Source organism: Loxodonta africana, chromosome 22, assembly GCF_030014295.1.
Source record: "Loxodonta africana isolate mLoxAfr1 chromosome 22, mLoxAfr1.hap2, whole genome shotgun sequence".
In the NCBI taxonomy this organism is placed as follows: Eukaryota; Metazoa; Chordata; class Mammalia; order Proboscidea; family Elephantidae; genus Loxodonta; species Loxodonta africana.
The window spans coordinates 63,110,285-63,134,652 of NC_087363.1; the positions used below are offsets into that span (position 1 = coordinate 63,110,285).

Here is a 24,368-nt window from a genome sequence, read left to right on the forward strand (position 1 = left end):
GAAAAGATTTGCTGATCCCTGACCTGTTAGTAGAACCCCTCAGATGGCACAGTTTCCCACATGACCCTGCATGTGCTATGGTTAGACAGGCCTGGGTTTGAACCATGACTGCATACTAGCTATGGGACCTTAAACTCTCTCAGCCTGAGTTCATCCATAACCACTTTATGGGTAATAAAACATATGCTATGATTTTACTGTAAATACATAGTGGGTGCTGAATCAATGTTAGTCCCTTCCCTGCTCTCTGAAGCCTGTCACTACCAGTTACCTGTTGCTGTCGAGTTGAGTCTGACACATGGCAACTTCATATGTGTCAAAGTAGTACTGTGCTCCATAGGGCTTTCAATGACTGATTGCCAGGCCTTTCTTCCAAGGTACCTCTGGGTATACTTGAACCTATAGCCTTTCAGTTAGCAGCCACCCAGGGACCCTGGAATATCTTAAAATCAAAGACTTCCCAAACTCATCAGCATGGCATATGGTGTGTAAGCTTCTGTGTGATTTGGCCCCTGCCTGGGTGGCCCATCTCATTGCCGACCACTCGTCAAGCCCGAGGCACCAGATATCCCAGTTTCTGTTCTCTTAAATGCTCCAAGCTCTTTGCTGTTCTGTGACCTTTGCCCATGGTGTTCTCTTGTCCTGAAATACTCTTCCCCAGTCTTAAACCACCTGGCCTCTTCCTGAACCATCCTTCAAATCCTAGCTTAAATGTGACTGCTCCAAGAGGCCTTCCCTGACAACCCAGTCTAACATGGGTCCTAGCCTGTGATCTTCAGAGTACATAATGTTTCCCTCCCCTTCACAAGGAGTATCATGATTTGCAGTTTTAGATATTAATATAGGAAATTGCTCTTTTGTTTGTTTTTACCCTTTCTTGCCTACTTAGCTACCAGCCATACTCAGTGGTTTGAATAGTGCCTAGCACTAAGTAAACCTTCAAGAATGTATGGGTGATTCTTGCTATTCATCATAGTTAGGTTCTGTAAAGTAACTGTGAATACCGAATTAGTGAATATTGAACCACTGCTCCACATGAAATACAGGGTTAGGTTCCTGCAAGCCTCTGGTCACAAGATTTTTATCAACCAACCAATATATAACCTTGTTTTATGTGTTTTTGTTTAGACACCTCGTTTAATATATTTTGTTGGTTCACACATGTTGAACTCACAGCCGAGAGCATTATTAACTCTGCCTGGATAAAACTTCTCTCACACACGTATTTTTTGCATAAGGCACATCATAGTTTTCCTGTGCTTAGGGGGACTGGTCAGCGCTTCAGCACTACACTGGGACCATTTAAAACAGTAAAATCAGAAAAAAAGCACCAGAATGCAAAAAACATGGCACCAAATAGACTGTGAAAAGGCCACTTGTTTATAGTCTGAGAGCTGAAACAAGAAGGCAGCACATCGACTTGTTCCATGCCAGCTGGGAATGAGCGCCTCAGGCATTTTTTGCCTCTCTGTACAGGTCCATGAGTGACTGCAAAAGCCACAAGTATTGATTTGGGTGTTAGAGATAAATTTTGGTGAGTGGGCAAATTCTCAAATAGGGAATCCAAGAATAATGAGGGTCAACTGTATGTTGATTAAATTGCTCAGTTTTTATTGAGCAGTCTGGCAGTATTTGCATTTCATTAAAGGTAGGCAAGATAGCATTCAATAAAAAGAACTGTATTTTGAGCCAGGTAACGTACTGGCTGCATGATTTAACAAAAATTGTTTGTACCTCTCTGAGCCTCGGTTTTCTTATCTGTAAAATGGGATGGGTAATGTATACTTCAAATGTTTATGGTAGGATAGGCTGTGGTAATGCATGAGAAAATACTAAACACAGTACATATTATAGGGCTCCACATAGGTTTGCTAGCTCTAAATAAGACATTTGACAGTAATTCAAGCTATAGCCCCAGTGATTCTCCCAAATCTTTAATACCCTGTTTCCTTATCTGTAAAATGAGAATAATAATAATTTTCACCTTATGTAACATTCATTTATTTAATATTTGTATGTTAAATGAGTTAATACATGTAGAATTATTTGAATACTGCCTGTTATCCACACTAACTGGACCACCTGAGACCAGAGGATGCCCTGAGATTACCGCCTTGAGATGCTCTTTAAATCTTGAACCAAAACTATCCCCTGAGATCACCTTTTAGCAGAAAGCAAAGTGGCACTCAAAATAAAAGATATTACCCATTAGATTGGTACTCCACTAAAAAACATCTGTAGAAGTCCAAAGTGTCAATATTTAATCCAAAGCAAAGATGAGAAGGTGGCGGGGGGGCGGGAGTGGGCAGGGAAACTAGAGTATTGGAAATGGAGCAACCAGAACACAAGGAGAAAGTTGACAAAATGTGGAAAATTGTAACTAATGTCATCGATCAGTTTGTGTGGAAATTGTCAAATGGGAACCTAACTTGCTGTGTAAACTTTCACCAAAAGTACAATAAGATATAATTTTTTTTAAAAAAGGAATACTTCCTGTGGTTTTGTGCTGTCAAGTTGATTCCAACTTATAGTGGCCCTGTAGGACAGGGTTGAACTGCCCCATAGGGTTTCCTAGGCTGTAATCTTTATGGGAGCAGACGCCAGGTCTTTTTTCCCGTAGAGTGCCCGCGGGGTTCGAACCATTGACCTTTCAGTTAGCAGCAGAGTGCTTTAACCATTGCACGACCAGGGCTCCTTAGAATACTGCCTACCACCTGCTAAGTGTTTACTAAATGTTAGTTCTTGTTATACTTGTGATTATTATTAACATATTGATTCTTAAAGAATATTGACCTTTTTCCCAGAAAAGCATGTATTCAAACAAAATGCTGTAGGTGCTGTGAAGAAGTCAGAATCCCCGTCATCCTTGCTCCTGTCCAAAACGCCTCCACGTGCCATCTTCTGCGTCTGAGGCCGCATCCCTAATGCTTTCAGAGCAGTTTAGTCACAGGACTTATCTGAAATTATCCTAGAAAACAAAGTTGTGTGTGAAATCATCTAACTGGGGGTCCTAGAGTTCATCAGTCCTCAGAAGGGTTCACGTACCAAAGAATAGGTTTTATTATTAATTTCTGTTGGTTTGTTTGGGGTTAGGGGGAGCCAGATAAATCCCAAAGGCTGTAGCTATTCTTTTGATACTCTTTGTGGACTCAAATCTGCAGTCAGAGAGCGTTTTGCAAAGGCAAACACACACAGACCTTGGAAAAACCTGCCTTTGGACCACCAGACCACATGCACCGCTGCTAGGAGCTTGCCACAGGCCTTGTCTTGAGAGCAGCTGTCTGGGTTCTGGGAGCCTGGGCACTGGGTTTGGCTCCTTAGCCACCATTAGATGATCTTTACTTTTTGCAACAGCAAATAGCAGCCCTCGTAATTCTCACCTGAGAATTTGGAAAAGCTTCTGTGCCTCAAAATCACTTGGCAATCTTCCAGGCCAGTCCCCGGGGTCTTGAATAGACCTAACACTGACTTTTTTTTCTCCCCCTTTAACATTCTCTTTCCTGGGGGGAAGGAAAAGACCATTAAAAGATGCTGTTGGTATTGTCATTGAACAGCAATTAGCGGCTGTAATAATGGATGAACACGTGAAGCACAAATTGAAAATTTGACATGCTTTATAAATGCTAAATACTAATAATGATGTCATGAGGCTTTCATTTCCAAACTATCTTAATTTCATTCTCAGTTTGAGATTGCAGATTACAGTAGTTAATTATAGAAATTGGCCCAGAGCGAACCCTTAAATCAGATTTCCATTAAAGTACACGGCTGCAGCAAATTACTTGATAGTGGGAGAGAATGGCACACTCCCTGGTCGAGTGGGGTCTTCCTGCCAACCCAGTGATTTTCCTTTTAGTGCTCTGTGGTACACCACGTGTCCTGAACCGTGCCGTGTTCCTCAGCGCTGCGCCTGTGTGCTTCCATCCCTCCTTGTAGGGATCCTGACTGCCTGCAGCGTTGGTCTGAGGTTCTTTGTCCCTTTCTTTCCCACTGCTTGTTCTCTGTTGCTCTCCCTTTTGTGTTTTCTCTCTCATGTTCCCTGGCATTCTCTCTCATGCTTCCTCTCCCTCTGCTTCTTTCTTTCTCCCTCGCAGTCTTAACATTCCCCCCACCCCTCTGCTGAGCTCCCTCACTCTCTGCACTATGCCTCTCTTTGTCTCTCTCTCCCTCTCATATCACTTGGCTCTACCCTCACCAGAGGTGCAGCTTTCACAACTTGTCCTGCAAACAGCTCTGGAAAAGGAAGAGGTAAACAAGAAGAGCCAAGTCCCCATCCTGGTCTCTGGCATCACCATTCTCTGCCTCAATGGCATTTCCCATTCAACCTGTAGCTCCTGAATGAACCTAGTGGGTTACCCTCTGCCTTTATCCTGGCTGCTCCGTTTTACCCAATATCCTCCTTTCTCCTTCTCTTTGTTGACTGGAATATCACCTCTTCCAAAATGTCTCACTCATCTCAACAGTCTGCTTCAGTGCCCCTGCCCTGGGCACCTGTGAGGCACCTATAGGTCCTGTATTGTAATTGTCACTTTTTGGTCTGACTCTCAAACTAGTCTTTGAATTCCTTGAGGACAGGGATGATATCTTCTTCTTCTCTGTGTCCCAAGCCCTTAATTCTGTGCCTGGTACATAGGAGGTGGTCATTGACTGTCTGTTGAAATTCCTTCAGTTCATTCATTTTTTAGACTGTTGTTCGTTAGATGATTACTCCATGTCATGGATTATGCTAGCTGCTGATTATAAAAAGATGGAAAAAAGATACAGGTCCTAGTCGTAGAGGACACAAAGGTGACACATACAAGGGAGGTGTGTCTTGAGAGTGGAGAGGGCAGGTGAGAGAATAAACCACATTGGGAACAAAAGTGATCCATTTCTCAGTAATATAACAAAGCCAATTTTTCCTTCTCTTTTGGGAAAGAGGGCTTTTCCTTGGGTTCAGCACCATTCGAGGTGATGGACATGCTTACATACAAGTTGTTGTATGAAGGGTATCTATTTTAAATGCCAGAAACACGTTAAACACAATGATATTCTCACATGTGAGAGACTCATGGGAAGTGATGCTAATGGAGGGAACAGCAGACTCAGCTTGTGTCTGACACTCCCTCCGGGGCATACATCCATGGAGTAGAATGGAATCACAGGATCACAGGCATCTTACCTTTCCCTCCCCCTCTTGCCCGTTTAGATGGATTCACGTGAGTTAGTCATGTGTGGTATAACTATAGAACAATCATAGTGTTGTAGATAGTGATTCATTCTAACTTTGTGAGACAGGAAAGCTTTACTGAGAAGGTGAAATTTGAACTCATTCTTACAGGATGTGCAGGTTGCAACCTGGGCAGAGGTATACAGGTGCTAATGTATATTTCACTGCAAAGCCTAGTTCTATACAAACCTTAGCAAGCCTCAGCAGTTCCTGAGTTTCTGTCCTGGACCCTGTGGAATCATTATTGCTGTTGAGTGTTTTTTCTTCCATTGTCCTGGCAAGTTTCTCTCTACCCCACAGTTACTTGGAACGACTGCTGTATCAAACTTCAATGCTAACATCATTTAATAGCTGTCATTAGAAAGCAAGCTTCTGCTTACCAGTGACCCTGCTGTGAATGTCAATGTGAGATTTTCTTTTTGGGGAGTAGCCCAATCTCTTAATTGGTTTGAAAATTATTGCTCATTTATTTTACTCTTAAGACATTACCTGTTTATTGAACTTCAATAAGTTTGTATTCTCATTATATTTGAATGCAGCATAACTGCAGTCTATTCAAAGAGGTTTCTTCCTACTTGCCCTCTAGAAAACCTGCTCACCTTTCATCATCGCTTGTTGAATAAGTGCATGTGTAAAAGCACTTTCACAGTCACGGTGCTAAGCATTTCACATGTATTATCTCATTTAAGCCCTTCAACAACCTTATGGACTAGGTGCTGTTATTATTCCCATTTTATAGATGAGGAAACCATGGCAAAGACAGGTTATCTAACATGCCCAAGATCCCAGCTGTAGTAACTTGTGAGAATGAAAGAATCAATCCAGAATCCAGAGTGGACTTTGAGTCTCACCCCTGCTCTGTATTAGCTACGTGACCTTGGGACTTGTCAACTTTCTGATTAGCTTCATTAGCTACAGAGGGCTAACCATTACTGTACGTACTGAATAGGGTTCTGGGAAGGATCAAAATAAAAAATGAAGGTTCAAGTAATAACTTTCTAAACAGTTAAGTGCTGTACAAATATAAAATATTCATTTTCTCGCATGTTTTATGTAGTTAATTTGGGATATTGAAATAATGGGATTTAAAAATGGCAGGGCGCACGTACATATATGCTTTACAATTAGGGTAGCATAATAATTATGAATCCATTGTTGGAATTTTGATGCCTCCTGCTTGATGAATAGCCATTTTCTGTGGGTGTTATCAGTTAATCTGGGTAATGAATTCTCTTCATTACCTCATTCTTCATGTTAATTATACAGGATTTTCTCATACCTATTTATCAAGTCAAGTTTTTTTTTTTTTTTGCCCACACGTCTCTGAATATGGAACATGTGGGAACAGGTTAACATGGTGGATTTAAATTTACATTACTGAAAAATTCTAGTCAATGGCTTGACTTTTGTTCCATCCTTATTTGTTATATCGCTTTGTATCTTTAGTGTGTGTGCTGTTTTTAATCGGAAAGATTGTTAGCTAAGATAATTAAACTGTCTCGGATGTTTGAGAATACACCTCTAGCATATCTAAGAGGCATTAAGGCTGCATGGGAAAGTTTGAACCTTTTCCTATTAATATTACACAACAGATAATAAGTTGCTAGTTTCGAAATAATTACATGAGGCACTGTGACAGGTAAAAATTTAAGTATAAACCATGGGGAGAAAAAACACAAGTCCATGAAATTTTAAATGACCCTACTCATAAAAAGAATCGCCCCAGACAACAATATAGAAAATGCAGAGGACGGTGTATAACAAAGAGATAAATGAATGGTGATTCACTTCATTTTGAGTTCAAAGTAGCAATTGATGGGATAGTATCGGTTAATATGGTAATGTTATGTATTGATATTAATTTAATACTAAACATTTTTAACATTTTCTATGGCTTTTGTTTTTTATTTTATGCTCTGTGTGAAAAGGAAAACAAAAATACACCCAAGGAGTCTTTTTTTAATTGTCGCCATTGTTTAGGCAGTTGTTTTTTTAGAGTATCAGCTGTCAGCATTTTGATAGGCAACTTCCTATTTTTGACTCCAGGTTGAAGCCATCCTTGTCAATATTTTTGGTGGAATTGTGAACTGTGCCATCATCGCCAATGGCATCATCAAAGCCTGCCGGGAGCTAGAACTCAAAGTGCCCCTAGTCGTCCGGCTTGAAGGTGAGTTATGATAGATTTGCACTAGGCCAGTACCCCGTCTCCAAGGTCAAGTGACCAGAGTTTTCTGAACTCACCTATTCCCCAAGATGACATAACAAAATGCTGGATTACTTAAGATGAAACCAGTGTACTTCTCAGGGCCTCTAACAGGCTGATAATGGATTGCAGCTCTCTAAGAATGGCATGTGTTATGATTCCCCAGATTTTTCAAACTTAAGGTCCCTGGATGATGTAAATGGCTTGCACCCAACTGCTACCCTAAAGGTTGGGGGTTCAAACCCACCCAGCGGTACCACAGAAGAAAAGGCCTGGTGAACTGCTTACATTAAGATTACAGCCAAGAGAACCCTACAGAGCAGTTCTGCCCTGTAACACGCGGGGTGGCCATGAATTGGCATCAACTTGATTAGTAACTGACAACAGTGACATTCCAGAGAGGAGCCCTGTTGTTAGGAGCCATGTCCTGAGATTAGCGTTCCATGAAAAGCAGTCTGAGAGATGCTGCCTCAAGAGTTGTTCACCACGGGAGAGCAGTGGTTCTGAAATTTGCTCGGCTCAGGACTCCTTTACCTGTTAAAACTGAGGAACCCAAACAGCTTTTATTTATTTTGTTTAGGCCAGTAACTTATAGAAATGTCTGTTTGGAAAATTTTTTTTTAATATTTATTTATTCACTTAAATAATAAAACCATTACAAATTAACATAAAAATAATATTTTCATAAAAAATAACTGTCTTTTAAAAATTTTAGTAACAGCAGCAGCACTGTTTAACATTTTTTAAAAAGTATCTGGCTTTATCTGCCTCCGCACTCAATCTCTTGGCAATATGTTGGTTTAGAGAAGTATATGAAGAAAATTCTTGCTTCACAGACATACGTTTGGAAAAAGGAGAAGTTTTTAATAACCTTTTTATATAATTGTGTATCTTCTTTGCTACTACGTTAAAAGTCTGTAAGTAGTGATTTCTTAATGATGAGCTTCAATATGGAATCTGAAACTATCTCGGTGAAAATCCATTGATGTACCTTGCACGTTAAATGGATCTCTTCTCCATGGCTGATACATAACATCATACGGTGATCATTTGAAAAATACTGAGTTATACAGCTCTTCCAGAGGTGGACACATTTCAACATGCAGTATTAAAAAAACACATTTGTTACTGTCACCACCAATCTCATCAGGAAAACCTGTAAGTATTGGAAACCTGTCAAGTTCACAGTGGTGGATGCAAGCTTTCAAAAATTCTAATTTTTACTGGAAACTGTAATTTTTATTATCAGCCACAGAACTGTCCATTGTTTTTCTTGAAGTGGCAGACTCACGTCGCTCAGTCTCAAGAAAATGCCTTCCAGATAACTAAATCTGACCAACATAGTGTCTGTCGGTCACTCTTGTTGTAAAAATGGTGTTCCATGTAACAAGCAGGTAGTTTAGCTCACTACTCAAACAGTTACACAAATGCTTTTCCTCAAAGCAGCCGTCATGGTTCACTTGGCAGCAGAAGTGCTGCATAAATGCATGTAAGCGGGCATTTCCCATTTGATTGCAGAGTATTAAAAAGACACGTGCTAAGGATTAGATTTAAGAGAATTAATACTTTTTACTGTTCATCCAGTACATTGACTTGAAACTGGTGATTTATTACTTCAGGTGTGTGAGAACTATCCAAAAATCCTACCCACATCATCAACAAATGCAGATTACAATAACAAGCAGCCACTTGAGCAGATTTCTACAGTATAGGATTTGGGAGAGGTGCAGTTTCCCCAAGCTCTGTATGGGTGCTGTACTTCGCTACAGACCTTCTCAGAATAAGATCCCAGGGATATGTTGGCCCTGCTGTGTATCCCTGTCCTTCAGAGTCAGGACCCTGACAGCTGTAGCCTGTTTCCTCTATATTTGCTTCTTTCTTTGTGTCTATTCTCTCTGTCTTACTCTCTGCCACTCTCCTTTCTCTCTCCCTCCCTGAGACACTCTGACTCACAAACTTATTAGATCTTCATAGTATGGACCTGGTAGAAATAAAAATCACAAAAGAAAATGAAAAATAGCAAAAGCTCTAAATGGCAAAATTTAATATGGACATGAAAATGTATCAAAGAATTGAATCTTCTTAGAACATAATTGATCCCCATAAAAATAATTTAAATAAAAGGGAAACAATTGGCAGAGCTGCACCAAAAAGAAAATTGGTCAAGGAGTTAATGGGTTCTTCAGTGTTGGTAAAATTCTGATTAAAATGTTGGTATCAGATTATTCTCAGGATCAAAGTGACCAGTGACCCTCTGATTCTAAAAGTCAGCCCTCATTTTGTGTTCTTAAAGAAGAATCTTACAGAAGTTTCTATAAACAAACCAAGCTGATGTCTGTCACTTGGAGGTGACTGGTTATGAGTGCATCCTGTGGTTGACACGTTCTTTCTAATGGTCTTCCCTGTGCCTGTGTTGTCAGCTGCCCGTTGCCATCAAGTCAGTCCATAATTGTTAGTATAGTCCCAGCGCTAATCTCAAACAACTCTTCATATTCCTAGAAAAGAGTTACACACTTTTATTTTTACCCAAAGTAGTAAAAGGAGCACTTCTTTTTATTTTTACATTGTGTTTAATACTCCAGAAGTATTAAATGATCCTTGTAATACCTGCATGATACATGTGCTGAAATATGCAAAATAGCACACCCGAGATTGTCTCTTAGTAATCTCTGCCAGTGGCATCAAAGGTTTGTCTAAGCTACTAGGAAAAAGCTTGGCAATTTCTAAATTTGTTAGATAATTAGATTTGTATTAAGTTAATGCATTTCCAAGCCACATGCCTGTGGTTTTCTTAATTAGTTAATTTCTGTATTAATAAGTATCATGTACAGGTCCCTGAGCTTTAGGCGTTAAGGAGGAAGCAAAGAAATATAAGAAATTATCTCAGTTTCAAGATAACTGGGGGAATTTAAAAATAGAAAAAAGAAAAATTAGCAGTACAGTTACAGACGGTATATATGTAGTATGCTAACAAGTGTTCACCCTCTTAGCACCTGCTCCTGTCTTAGTAGCAGTAGCCATCATGGTGTCCCAGGCAGCTACCAGCCTGGCTTGAAGAATCTTAGGAAACCAGTCTTGGGTTGGTGACCTCACTGTATCTACTAGTATCATGGGGGATTGAATATGATGACTCAAGATGAGCTCAAAGAGAACACTGTCCCTCAGACTTACATAGGCTAAAAATATCCATGATGACATTCTTTGCCACTAGTGTGCTTTCACTATAATAGCCCCTATCCTATAATAAGCACCTGAGACCTTTGTCAAAAGAATAAAATGGGAGAGAGCTTTTGAGGTCTTTCTTCTAGAGTCCTAGCTGGTGTTCTTTTCTTCCTTTGTAGGAACTGGCGTCTTGTGTTATAAACACCCCTAGTTAGAGCATTGTAGTGCCAAGGGTACTCACTGATTTCTGGGAATCCACCAACCCCCTACCAAGATAAGATTGATAAGTAACCTATCCCAAAATTGTATAGTTTTTGCATAGTAAACAAGGGAAAGATGAAGAATTCTGCTATAGCTGTACCCTTGACACTGATCATAGGTAACAAAGCATAGAACTTAGGAGAAGGCATTATCCATAAAGGCCCCATTTGTTGTTTTTAGGTGCCATGGAATTGGTTTCTGCTCTTAGCAACCCCATGTGACAGAGTAGAACTGCCTCATAGGTTTTCCTAGGCTGTGATTTTTATGGAAATAGATTGCCACGTCTTTTTCCTGAGCAGCCGCTGGGTAGGTTCGAATAACCAGCCTTTTGCTAGGCAGCCCACATGCTTGACTGTTGTGCCACCAGGGCTCCTTAAAGGCCTCATAAAGGGAACTAAATGCAAACCAAACCAGTGCCCGTTAATGCTAAAGAGATGCAGACTCCTGTAAAGTGTGTGTCCCTTAACATGAGAGTCTGTTGCAGCTCAGCCCACTTTCATTGGCATACCCCTTTTTTAAGCTTAACCAGTATTGACTACTGTAATTATAGTAGATTTAGAGATGTGAGTAGTAGAAACTTGATAAAAGGAGAATACCCAAGTTGAGGCTGGAAGGATACGTAAGATTTGAATCATTAGAAAGGAGGAGGGAATTTAGCAGAAAGAGGAGCCAGAAGCAAGTCATTAGGTCTGTTCCACATACAGGAGTTGGTACTTGGATCATAACAGAGGTAAAGACTGAAGATTGGGACCTAGGTAGATCAGAAGGGTATGCTGGTGAGTGTTGCTTTGCAGCAATATGCAATGGCTGAAAGAATGGAGCAGAATAAACAAGTAGTCTACCAGAGACTAGGTAGTTAGGTAGAATCTAAAGCACAGGTAAAATTACCACATAGAAGGAAAAATTAGATGGAGGCAAGGGCAGAGATACAAAAAAAAAAATCACTAAACCCATTGCCATCGAGTTGATTCTGACTCATAACTACCCCATAGAACAGAGTAGAACTGCCCCATAGGGTTTCCAAGGCTGTAATCTTTACGGAAGCAGACTGCCACACCTTTCTCCCATGGAACGGCTGGTGGGTTCCAACTGCTGACCTTTCAGGTAGCTGCTGAGTACTTTAACCACCCAGCAGCTCCTTAGAGATAGAAGAGAGAAAAAGGGGAACTTTAGTATTTTCAACCTAGTGGCCAGAAGAATGATGGGATAGTTGATGGACTCATGAAAGTCAGAAGTGGGCAGCAGTCAGAGAGAATGGGAAAGAATTATAACATATTATAGTCACCCTGAGTTTGAGATGAGGCTAGAATTTGAGATGAAGGTAGAATTGTGCAGCAGGCTGTGGAAGGACTAGGACCAAAATCAGAGGTCCCAGAGATGTGGGAATACAGGGCATCATCCAAAAAGAGGTGTGATAAACAAATGGAAATGAAGACCCCCAGTGAACCATACTCAGGACTTGCTGCCCTAAAAATTGTTCCCTGCAGTACAGCTCAGTTAAAATGAGAAATCAACTAATAACAAAAATATCTTGTCACAAGACTGGTTCTCAGTGTTTCCACTGGGGGAAAATCTGCTAACTACAGGGAAGTTTGGGAATTTTCTCTTTTACTCAACCTTAATTTTTCTTTTGCTTTTCTCTGGGTGGTATCGTTAGGTGCCGTTGAGTTTATTCCAACTCATAGCTACCCGTGTACAACAAAACAAAAACACTGTCCAGTCCTGCGCCATCCTCACAATCATTGCTATGCTTGAGCCCGTTGTTGCAGCCACTGTGTCAGCCCATCTCTTTGAGGGTTTTTCTCTCTTCCGCTGACCCTCTACCAAGCGTGATGTCCTTCTCCAGGGACTGGTCTCTCCTGACAACATGTCCAAAGTACATGAGACAGAGTCTCACTATCCTTGCTTCTAAGGAGCATTCTGTTTGTACTTCTTCCAAGACAGATTTATTTGTTCTTTTGGCAGTCCATAGTATATTCAGTATTCTTCCACAATACCGTAATTCAAAGGCATCAATTCTTCTTTGATCTTCCTTATTCACTGTCCAGCTTTTGTGTGCCTATGAAGTAATTGAAAATACAATGGCTTGGGTCAGGCATATCTTAGTCCTCAAAGTGACATCTTTGATTTTCAACACTTGAAACAGGTCTTTTGCAGCAGATTTGCCCAATGCTATATATTGTTGATTTCTTGACTGCTGCTTCCATGGACTTTGATTGTGGATCTACGTAAAATGAAATCCTTGACAACTTCAGTCTTTTCTCCGTTTGTCATGATGATTTTTACTGGTCCCGTTGTGACGATTTTTGTTTTCTTTATGTTGAAATGTAATCCATACTGAAGGCTGTAGTCTTTGATCTTCATCAGTAAGTGCTTCAAGTCCTCTTCACTTTCAGCAAGCAACATTATGTCATCTGCATATCGCAGGTCATTAGTGAGTCTTCCTCCAATCCTCATGCTGAGTGGGAACATAAATTCCACTTTCTTTCACAAATCTCTCTATACTTAGTTATATTTTACCCAACCTTAGAGATTTGGTTCCTTCTGGTTTTGTTTGTTTGTTTGTTGTAGAACAGCTCTTCGTACTGCGGCGGCATAGAAAAACATGGCAGTACAAAGAGGCAGGCATATTTTGGGCAATCCCAAGTGATAGTTTCTGTTTGACCTACCGTAATGTAATATTCTGTGTCTTTGTTGTTGTACTTCCCAATTCTCTTTATTTAGATCAATATTAAAATTGGTCCACATTCCCAGAAAATACACTGTTCTCTAGCCATAGGGGTGTTAGTTTCCTAGGACTGATATAAATAAAATGCTACAAGCTGTGTGACTTAAAACCACAGACGTTTGTTACAGTTCTGGAGGCTAGAAGTCTAAAGACAAGGTGTTGGCAGGGTTGTTTCCTTCTGAGGACTCTGAGGGAGCATCTGCCTTATGTCTCTCTCTTAGTTTCTGGTGGTTCCCAACAAACCTTGGCACTCCTTGACTTGTAGACATGTCACTCCAGTCTCTGCTTCCATCTTCATATGATTGTATTTCTTCTGGGTTTCTCTGTCTCTTTTGTACGCACAGCACTCGTATTGGATTAGGACCCAACCTACTCCAATATGACCTCATGTTTACTTAACTGATAAAATCTTCTGAAGATTTTATTTCCAAACAAGGTTATGTTTAAAGATACCAGGGATTAGGACTTCAGCGTATCTTGTTGGCAGACACAATTCAATCCTTAACGTTCCATCTATGCCAGCTATCTGTGGCAGAGCCAGGTGACACATACAAGCCATGTTTAGGAGAAAAACTTGCCACAGGACCAGAGTCTGAATTGCAATGAGAAATATTATTGCTAATGTGTATCAAGTGGCTTGTAGGTGCTAGGTACTCTACCACATGGTTATCCAGTTTGAACAAAAGTGAAAGTTTTAGTGGCCAAGCTGACAGACATTCCCAGAGCCCAGTGGTGTGTTTTATTAGTAGCATCTATGTTGTGTGAATAAACCAGATAGCACCTCTTGGTTTCAGGGGGTCATTTGGGCGATCCAGGACCCTGGCCACAAGTCTCACCAATTGGTAGCCCACATTTTAAAGACCCCATTGCCCACACACAGTGCGTTAGAAATGTCCTAATGAGGAAAGTTTTAATCAATGAAATCAGGCTTGATTTAGTGGGATTTTGTGGACAAATCTTTGTTCTCAGCTGTATAATAATTACAAGCTGTTTTACCAGCGGATAAAGGAAGGATTACTCGCCTCTTTGAAAACGGAGACTTATAATTACATGTATTTACTTGCCTTATCAGAATAGAACTCACGAGCTGAGGGGCAGGATTATTTTTATTGAGGAGTCGTGGATGAATTAACAACCACATATTTGGGGCAAATTTAGCTTTTGTAGACTCTTGTCTCTGGCGTGAATAAAGAACAAATTATCTGAAATGAGTTTTTTTTTTTTTTTCCTTTTTCTAATTTATACAAAAACATGGCACAGAAGTTGCCCGTGTAGTTCAGTCAACCAAACCTATGAGAGTGTAGGCAGACATCTACCGACAGCTTTATGCATTTAATGTACAAATGTGGTTTAGCATTTCATACATGTGGTTTTATATGTCCGGACCAGTGTCCACCAACATCTTCAGAGAACTTCAAAATGGCCCTATATCAGAATATTTACTTTTTTTTTTGAGCATTCATTTCTGCTTATTACTGTCCCACTTAAATCTGCAGCAAATTTCTATGACTCAAATATGTCTGAAGAGAATTTTGTTTTTCTGTCATGGGCTCATAAAAAGCTATGCTCATAAGAAAAATAATAAGCCTATATAATTTGTAGATTGGATTCCATTTCTGTTAGCCAGCTCTCCTCAATTTGACCTTTACACCTAGTGCCAAAAGGTTTGTTTTAGCAACAGAAACATTCTGTTTCTCTTTGGCCAGATAGTTGTAGAAACGCAAGTACCCTGTGGTCCCCTCCTTTTACCTTTACCCCCAGTGCCCCCTAAGCTCTCTCTGAAGTGGTTGAAAAAGTAAACTTCCCTAAGTCAGAAACTGTCTTCTGTGTCTTTACTTTGTCCACCGAGGCACCTCCTCTCTTTGAACGCTGCCTCGCCCTTGCTCTCTGAAATTCTGACAAATTGGAGCCATAACTAGAGGAATGTAAATCAAATGTCCTTTTTAGCGTGGACAGTGTAAAAATGCTATGTGGTGCTCTGGTCTGCTGCAGGTGGCAGGGGTGGCGGAAGCAGGATATTAAGAGTATTAAAGGGTTTAGAAACAGCCACAGAGCTTCCAGCTGTGTCCATGAGGCAGCAGTCTATTCTGCAGGTCTCCAGTTATTCTGGGTGTAAGAGCAAGAGTGGAGAGGAGTAATTATTCCTTTCTCTCCCACCGAAAAGGCAGCCGTGGTAAATTGACTGTGGCTGACTGGCATGAAAACGTTCTCATTCAGAGTGTTTGAGCCCTAGATTGCTGCTAAACCCCATAATAAAGAGTAGAGTAGGACCCAGGATGAGTGGTGGAATGATCCTTGGTAGAGAGTGCAGATGACTGGCTGGCTCTGGGATCCCGCTCTGTGTCTGATACCTTCGCCTGGCCTCTTTGCACATTTCTAGATATACGCTTTCTCTCAAGGGCTGGAAACGCTGGTGGCGTAGTGGTTAAGAGCCGAACGTCGGCAGTTTGAATCCACCAGGCGCTCCTTGGAAATTCTGGGGCAGTTCTACTCTGTCCTACAGGGTCTCCATGAGTCGGAATCGACTCAACAGCAGTGGGTTTGGTTTTTTGGTTTTCTCAAGGACTTGTTTCCAACTTGTACTCAGTACCTAGTTTTCATCTTCTCTTGCCTTTCCCAACCCCTTTTCCCTTGCAAGGTGAAATTCATCAGCTTCCCTCCTCTCCACATTTTAGCTCTGTTGCTGCTGTCATTGGACATGCAACTCCCTGGAGGAGGAGTCAGAAACCCTGGTGGCATAGTGGTTAAGAGTTATGGCTGCTAACCAAAAGGTCAGCAGTTCAAATCCACCAGGCACTCCTTGGAAACCCTGTGGGGCAGTTCCACTCTGTCGTATAGGGTCTACTATGAGTTGTAATTAACTTGATGGCAACAGGTTTGTTTTGTTTGTTTTGAGGAGGGATTGGATGTTCTCTGTCAGGGCATGTTTCTTTCCTCTTCATGTTTGATTCTCATTGTTCTTTCTGTCCCCAATTCCCTGTCCCCATTCTCTGCATGCCCCATTCCTCACTTTGTTTTCTGCCTCAGCACTAACTCACCTCTTTCCATCCGCTTTCTCCCTTACTGCCCCCTTTAGTTGGATATTTAAACCAGTTGCTGTTGAGTTGACTCCAACTCAGGATACCCCATGCATGTCTGAGAAGAACTGCGCTCCTTAAGGTTTTCAGTGGCTGGTTTTTCGGAAATGGATTACCAGGCCAATCTTTTGAGGCGCCTGGCCATCTATTCTAAGCACATTAACCAATTCACTTTGACATCTATTGCTTCTCCTCCCTCTAATTACTAGCATCCCCTCCCCTTTCTCCCTATGCATCCTCCCTTCCCACATCCTCCTGGCATTTATTATCACCAAGTTAACCAAGTAAAACATTGGAGAGAATCCTGTTCTGCTGTTAGCCTTAAATTATCTCCGTTGTCTAAATTGATACACACTTCTTAATGTTGAAATGTTTACCACAGTTAAACATTAGGCCAAGTCTCACAGGACGTAACCTAATGTATTACTTTGGCTAGTTAAAGGTTTTGTTTTTCTTTCTTTTTTAGATCTAAGCTTAACTTTCCAGGCAAATCATTTAGTGTATTTGGTCCTTTGCGTTTTCATTTCATCTCTAGACAATGTTATAGTCTTACACAAGAAAAAGCCTTCTAAGACACCATAGGAGCCCTGGTGGCATAGTGGTTAAGAGCGCAGCTGCTAACCAAAAGGTCGGAAGTTCAAATCCACCTGAAGAAAGTAGTCATTGCAATCACAGGACTAAGGCTACTTAAGGAGGGTGGCCTCTGCTTTATGCAGGGTTGTTTGTTTGTTTTGGATGTGATGAACTGAGACTCTCTGACCACCTTAATGAAAAGAAGGTTTATTGTAAGGTTTTAGGGGAATTGAACCTGACTCTTCTCTCTGTTTCTCCCTCATAGTCCTGTAGGACTCTCTCACTGTTTCACATTCTTTCCTGCTGCCTCTGCCCCTGGGCCCCTCACTACTGGCCAGCCTGGCCCCTTTGTGTTCCCACGCAGTCCAGATCCCACAGTTATCCAGTCTGGGCTTAGCTGATTACTCTAATCTCATCCAACTGAGCCATGTTATTGGGGTTTTTGAGGGGGCCCAACATATTCTTCCCCATATGGGTTCTGATCCAGGTGAACAGTAAGATAAAGGACTAAGGAAACCAAAATCTCACCTTTATTACCAAGCAAGAATAAAGTGAAGAGTGTACTTTTACTTCATCGTGCTCCAACAACAGGCTTCCTTACTCAACCCCAGAATTAGGCAGCTTTACACACGTAGGCACAGGCACCATTTGCCATGGGCAGGCCTCCCACCTCCAGGGCAAGACCCTGAGGGGCGGAAGATGACCAGGCCTCACTCTGAGCTGCATACCCCTAAAAGGAGGGGAAGAGGAAGGAATGGGCTATAGAGGGCCATTTTCTCCTTTCAAGCACCCCAATCAGGCAAGTCTCACTACCACCCCAGGCAGATCCAGTGATAGAGAAGGAAGAGGCCAGAAGCATTATGTTAATGACTGCCCCTCTGCATGAGGGAAACATCCCCCCAAAGCATATCATAGGTCATCAGTCTGCCGTAGGAGTGGGTAGCCATTTGGTCAGTGTAGGCAGTGGTCATCATTCAAAAAACAAGAACCCGAAGTTGTTTCCTTCAGCAGAAGCTGTGGGCGGGGCAGTTTTAATAAGGAGAAACTTTAAAACATGGTAGGTGCCAGGACTGGCATATCATGAGTCCTGCCTCATAACATCAACACACCACTGTCTGTTCTTGGGTGTTTTTGGAGTGACCAGTTAGCTCATTTCTCCCCCTCAGTTTCCTCATGTAAAACTTGATAGTCATATTTGATGAGCCACCAAAGAGAGAGCACATTGCTGTGAGGAGGAGACATAGGTGGATTCAGTCTGTGCCGTTTTACGGTGGCCTGTTAGTAAGACTGGAAACCCTGGTGGCGTGGTGGTTAAGTGCTATGGCTGTTAACCAAAGGGACGGCAGTCCGAATCCACCAGGTGCTCCCTGGAGATTCTATGGGGGCAGTTCTACTCTGTCCTGTAGGGTCGCTATGAGTCGGAATTGACTCCACGGCACTGGGTTTGGTTTTTTTTTGGTTTGGTTAGTAAGAATCTCCTAGAGGGCGCCACCTTGAGGCTTTAGGGGGCATAGGCCGAGCTGCCTAAGGAGAAAGACTCCATGAGGATGTTTTAGAACAGGGAGGATGAATAGCTTTCATCTCATGCTACCTTCTGTTTATTGGCAGTGGCTGCCTAAAGCTCTGTGCCAAGAAAGATTCCGAGGCTGTATCTGAGCTCAGTGGAAAAGAGTTCTGTGATCAAATAGTGTTGGCTACCACAGGTGCAGGAAAGGAGAATGGGTGCACTTGAGCCAAGTGTTTGTCATTTTTGATTCAAAGAGAGCAAAGGTGGTATTTCCTCCCGTAGCAATACTACCCCCCAAATCCCATATCAGTAGGAAGTGGAGACAGCAAGCTGGGAAAGCAGCAAATGGAAGCCAGATCCTTATCCTCTGCCTGCCCTTACTGCTAGGCCCACGCCTCCAGGAATTTGGATGGTAACAAGCAAGAGACCGCAAACTTTCTCTGTAAAGGGCCAGATGTTAGGCTTTGTGGGCCGTGTATTCTCTGTCACAGTTACTCAGCTCTGCCACTGTAATACGGAAGCAGCCATAAACAATACATAAAGGAATGGGTGTGGTTGTACCCCAATCCAGGAAACAGGCGTGAGAGAGATTTGGCCCATGGGTCATACTTTTGCTGACTTCTGGTGTACAGAAGTGGCCAGCAGCGAGGCCTCACATTACCTGTGCCAAAATCTTCCTGTTTCTAGCTCCAAAATGTTTCACGAAAGTCAAATAAGAATTTGACAGGCGATATTAAAATCTCAGAATCTAACTTTTTCATAAGAAAAATATTAGCGGTGGGGTCCACGTAATCCTTTTACCTACATTTGGACAGAGTCATACGCAATGATGTCACTTCTGAGGCAACAGCTGATTTCTGGCATCAGCATTTCAGACAAAAGTCTTACACTGTCAAAATTACCTTTGAAATTTCTTTAAATTGCTCGTGAATTAGTGCATACTTGGGGTGAAAGCCATGAGGTAGACTCAAGGAAGGCACGAAGGCTAAGTCCACATGTGGATATTTTGTTGTTGTTGTTTGCCGTTGAGTTGATTCCGACTCATAGTGACCCGATAGGACAGAGTAGAACTGCCCCACAGGGTTTCCAAGGCTGTAATCTTTATGGGGGCAGATCACCAGGTCTTTTCTCCCTCGGAGCCGCTTGGATAGCAGCCGAGTGCTTGATTAGTGCGCTACGAGGGCTCCTTTGCAGAGTTTTGTTGTTGTTTTTGTGTGCCATTGAGTCGGTTCCAAATGTTTAGGTATATAAAATGTTCCTTCTTTAAAAGAGCTGTTCGACCCCTACCAGATCGTGAGAGAGTAGTGCAGAATTGGAAGGGTTCATTCAACTTTAGTTTAATTAATATTAAGCTTCTCATTCCTTTGGTTTATATTAGTATATTCGTTGCTTCTTATGAGGATTAATACAGTTGAAAGCATAAGCCTAAGCACCTAGAATAAGCCCTTAAAGAATATTCATTAGACCTGACTCTGAACCTTGCTTGATCATAAGTACATACACTCTGTTCTTTGAAACATGGAGCAGACCTGGCCGCCGGCTTCCTGCCCACTGAAGTTGGTGACTTCTGCTGTGATCACAGGATCACACTCTCACCCTGGGCATCGTTTTCTTTACCACAGGAGAGGAAATCAGAGCGGAAAGTAGGTGTTCGTACGGTACAGCACCATTAGATATTTTACGTCATCTACAATTTTTTATAAGATACAAGGGATACAAGGCACATAGATGAAAGGCGCTCATCCAGAGGGAATCGGAAGCCTCAAAACTGCAGTAACTTCCAGGGTCTCTCAACTAGTCGGTAACAGAGCCAAGTTTGAAATCTTAGTGTCCTCATCTGTAAAATGGGAATAAAAATTATGGCAACCTTAGAGGGTTGTTGTAAGGAACAGTTGATTTTTTTAAAATGTATAGACTTATTATTAAAAATAAGATTAGTATGTTCATATTTTGATATTCAACCCTGGTAATATTTCTACTTATTTAGATAAATATGTGTATACACACATGTATATATATATATCCACATATGTACACTAGCTCATGCAGAGACACATGCCTATTTTTGTTTCTCATTTCTGGGTCTATTCACCTGTATATAAAGCTAAACATGAGCTCATGTTAATGCCTTTGACTGTAATCCATTCATTACCCACAGGGCTCATTGTGGCCTTTCCTTCTTGCTCATCTTCTGTCTCTGACAGTAGGAAACCTGACTCTCACCATTGACTGTCCATTTACTTATCTGTTTGACCCCAGTGTACATGTAAAGCAGTCTCAGAATTGTTAACCCATGCAGATCAGTTTTTAAATATCTTAGAACAGTCCCTGGCTGTAAACATTAGTTATCATTATCGTCTGAACTCTTGTCAGTAACTCTACTACTGAAGTGGTTGGTCTCCACTGGCTGCCTAAGGGAGCCAAGCATGGTGCTGGATATTTAACATAAATCATCTCAAACAAGCCCTGGCTGCTGGCGCAGCAAGCGTTTTACCTCCAATTCTCCATGCATCATTCCATTTCCAATAGCACAAAAAGCAAAGACATGATAAGTTACCTGCATTTACATGTCACCAAGAACATGGACTTCTATCTGCTTGTCACTTGAAAGGAGGAAAACGAAGGAGCAAGGGCAGAAGGACAGTGAACATTTCAGGGAGAACCTTCTGCTTTATAGAATTTGGCTTGTTTCCACTACCCTCCCTTCTCCCAGAAAAAATTAACTGAATTACTGAGAGCAGGGGTCAGCATATTTTAGGCTTTGTAGACCAGACTGTCTATGTCACGATGACTCATCTCTGCCACTGAAACCCCAAAGCAGACAGACATAGATGATAGGTAAACGAATGAGCATGGCTGTGTCCCAACAAAATTTTATTTGTAGATGCTGAAATTTGAATTACATATAATTTTTATGTACCACAAAATACTATTTTTCAGATTTTTTTCCAACTATTTAGACATGTAAAAACCATTCTTAGCCTGTGAGTGGTACAAAAATAGGCGGTGGGCTGGGTTTTGCCTGTAGGCTGTAATTTGCCAGCTTTGACTTAGACTAGACTGAGGGTCAGATCTGTCACAGTTAAATACCTGCCACCAAGTGGTTGTTTGACCTGAGCAATTTATTTAACATCTTTAGGCCTCCGTTTCCTCATCTGTAAAATGAGCGCTATGAGGACGAAGTGATATACTTGTGAAACCTTTAACTCATGTATTCAGCAAACATTTATTGGACCGGGCAGAGTTTCATTCTGTTGTGCATAGGGTCACTATGAGTCGGAACCGACTCGACAGTACGTAACAACAACAACAGTATACACCCAGGAAACCCTGGTGGCATAGTGGTTAAGTGCTACGGCTACTAACCAAAAGGTCAGCAGTTCAAATCGCCAAGTGCTCCTTGGAGACTCTATGGGGCGGTTCTACTCTGTCCTATAGGGTCGCTATAAGTCTGAATCGACTCGACAGCAGTGGGTTTGGTTTGGTTTGGTTTTGTATACACCCAGTAAGTGTTAGTTATTCTTTAAAAAAAAGAACTGCTTGAATTCCTTTGAAAATAATAATAAAAAGCCCAGCTTGTACACATTTCTAGAGAGTGTTTTTTTTTTTTTTTTTCTTTTTTTCCCCACAGCCTTATGAGAAGAGGCTGGCTTAAGGGGGTAGGGGAAGTGCTGTGCCTTTTGAACAAAACCCTGTAATTTATGTCCAATTCCATTTTCTTCACTCACATGTAATGAAAGCAAAGAACAAATTATTTTGATAAATTAACCTTGTATCTCTGTTTACAACTCTCTCACTCCACCCAGTGGCAGGAAGTCAGTGGTAAAAATAAATATGCAAAAGGAGTCAGGAATTTTCAAGATTTTATTAATAAATATTGTTTCTTTATAATAGCCTCTGACAGTCTAGCGTTAATTTAGTTTTAAAACCAGTCGCCTTTGATTCTCTCTGTGTTACCATTTTTAAGGCATGCAGTGGGTAGATAACCGTTCAGCTGAATGACTTTCAACAAGCTGATATTATGAAGTGCCTGAAGTTCCACCAGCGTGAGTTGATCCGTTATCTGTACAGGTGGTTATTAAAAGTGTTGTCCTGTAGCCTCATTAAAAAGCACTGCAGCATTTAATAAATATTAGAACATGTCAGCAGCACCATTTAAATGTGGGAAAGAGATCAAATTCCTTTGTAATTGAGGACACAGGCACAAACACACTCTTTGGAACACTTAATTCCATGTCAGAGTTTAAAGCCCCTGGATTGTTTCTATTTAGAATTAAGGAGGGAGAGGGAATGGGGAATAAATGTCAGCCCCTTGCTGAATCAAGAACAAACTAACCTCATTTATTCAAATAATACCTTTAACAGAAGAAATCCACAAACTAGCAAGCATTTGCCCAAGGCTTCCTCTATTCCCCATTTCTTTACAGTGACCTGGTTTTACTGGTTGCTGTTTTTCTTCTTTTTAATTGCTTTTCTCTGTGTGTCCCTTCTCCCCCTTCCAGCTGCTCCCTCAATAGGAAAAAGGAAGCAGGTCCTAATTTCTGGCCAGGGCCATGTCAGTGGGCAGCAGAGCCCAGCCCTGGCTTTGGCCTGTATCCAGAGAGAAGCCGAGGCTTTGCTCAGAAGAGAGGTGGTGACAGGTCAGGGTAGGGGCTGGTGTGGAAGGGGCTTGACAACCTCCCTTTTTCTCCTCCCTCTCTCTGTTTGACTCTTTGTCTATCCTTGTCTCTTTCTTTTCATGTGTCTGTCTCTCTGGGTTATTCCTTATTACTCTGTTTCTCGCTTCATGTGTTGCTACTCTGTCTGTCGTCTGTCTCTCTCTCTCTCTCTCATTCTCTTGTCTGAATCTGTTTCTCCCTTTCCTCCCCTGCCTCATGTTTCTTTTTTCTCTCTCCCCTTCTCCCTCTCCATATCTCTTGTTTCTCTGGGTCTCTCTCCTGCCTCTCTTTCTATCTCTTTTTGACTCTCGTGCCTCTATCTCTGTCTTGCCCTCTGTCTCCATCTCTTTCTGTCTCTCTCCCTCTTAATATCTGTCTCTCTTTCCTGCCCTATTTCTGGATTTCTCTCTCTTTCTTCCCCTCTCACTCTCCCTTTTCTTCTCTCTCTTTGTACAGTACAGGTTTTCATCTTGTCACAGTGCCTCTGTATATGACCCATTTCTCATCCTAGCCGTATTCCCAAGCTTTATATTTGAATGGAAAAACCCTTCAAGAACTGCTTGGTTCTGAGTGTGCCTAGTGTATGCTTAATAATTAAGGGTGTATTTAAAGTGTAACAGCAAGTATAATTAAAATTCACTTTAGTAGATCCTGGAATTATGAAGCAGTTAGGCATTTTGACGTGATGCTGAAGGAACATCTGGGAGGAAGGAAAGGCAATATTTTTCTGGAAAGCTGTTCACTCCCTGTTCATGACCTGGGCTTGCCCACTGGTTGTCAACCTAAGAGCAGGCCATTGCTTTTCTAGAGCACATGGAGCCATGCAGTTGAGAGGACAGGCAGCAACTGGGGAGCATCACTCTGGGGAACAGAGCCAGTTGCTCCAATGCCCTTCTTAGAGAAGGAGGCCACTTCAAAAGCCCAAAACGCTAAGAGCTCAATACTGATCACTCTTTATTCTTCCTCAGGCAGTTTGTGGTTTCACCTGAA

The 24,368-nt window shown here is 41.6% G+C and overlaps 1 protein-coding gene across 5 annotated transcripts in view; it reads left to right on the plus strand.

Annotated features, from left to right (window-relative positions):
• SUCLG2 (succinate-CoA ligase GDP-forming subunit beta) overlaps positions 1-24,368 on the plus strand; it is a 336,565-nt gene that overhangs the window by 303,931 nt on the left and 8,266 nt on the right. For 4 of the 5 annotated variants that reach the window (XM_010590066.3, XM_064275025.1, XM_064275027.1 and 1 more), the window contains exon 10: positions 7,256-7,376. The exons of the other annotated variant lie outside the window; for it this stretch is intronic. In XM_010590066.3, the coding sequence (XP_010588368.2) occupies positions 7,256-7,376 (121 nt within the window). The remainder of the gene's footprint in view (positions 1-7,255; positions 7,377-24,368) is intronic. 5 annotated transcript variants of the gene reach the window in all.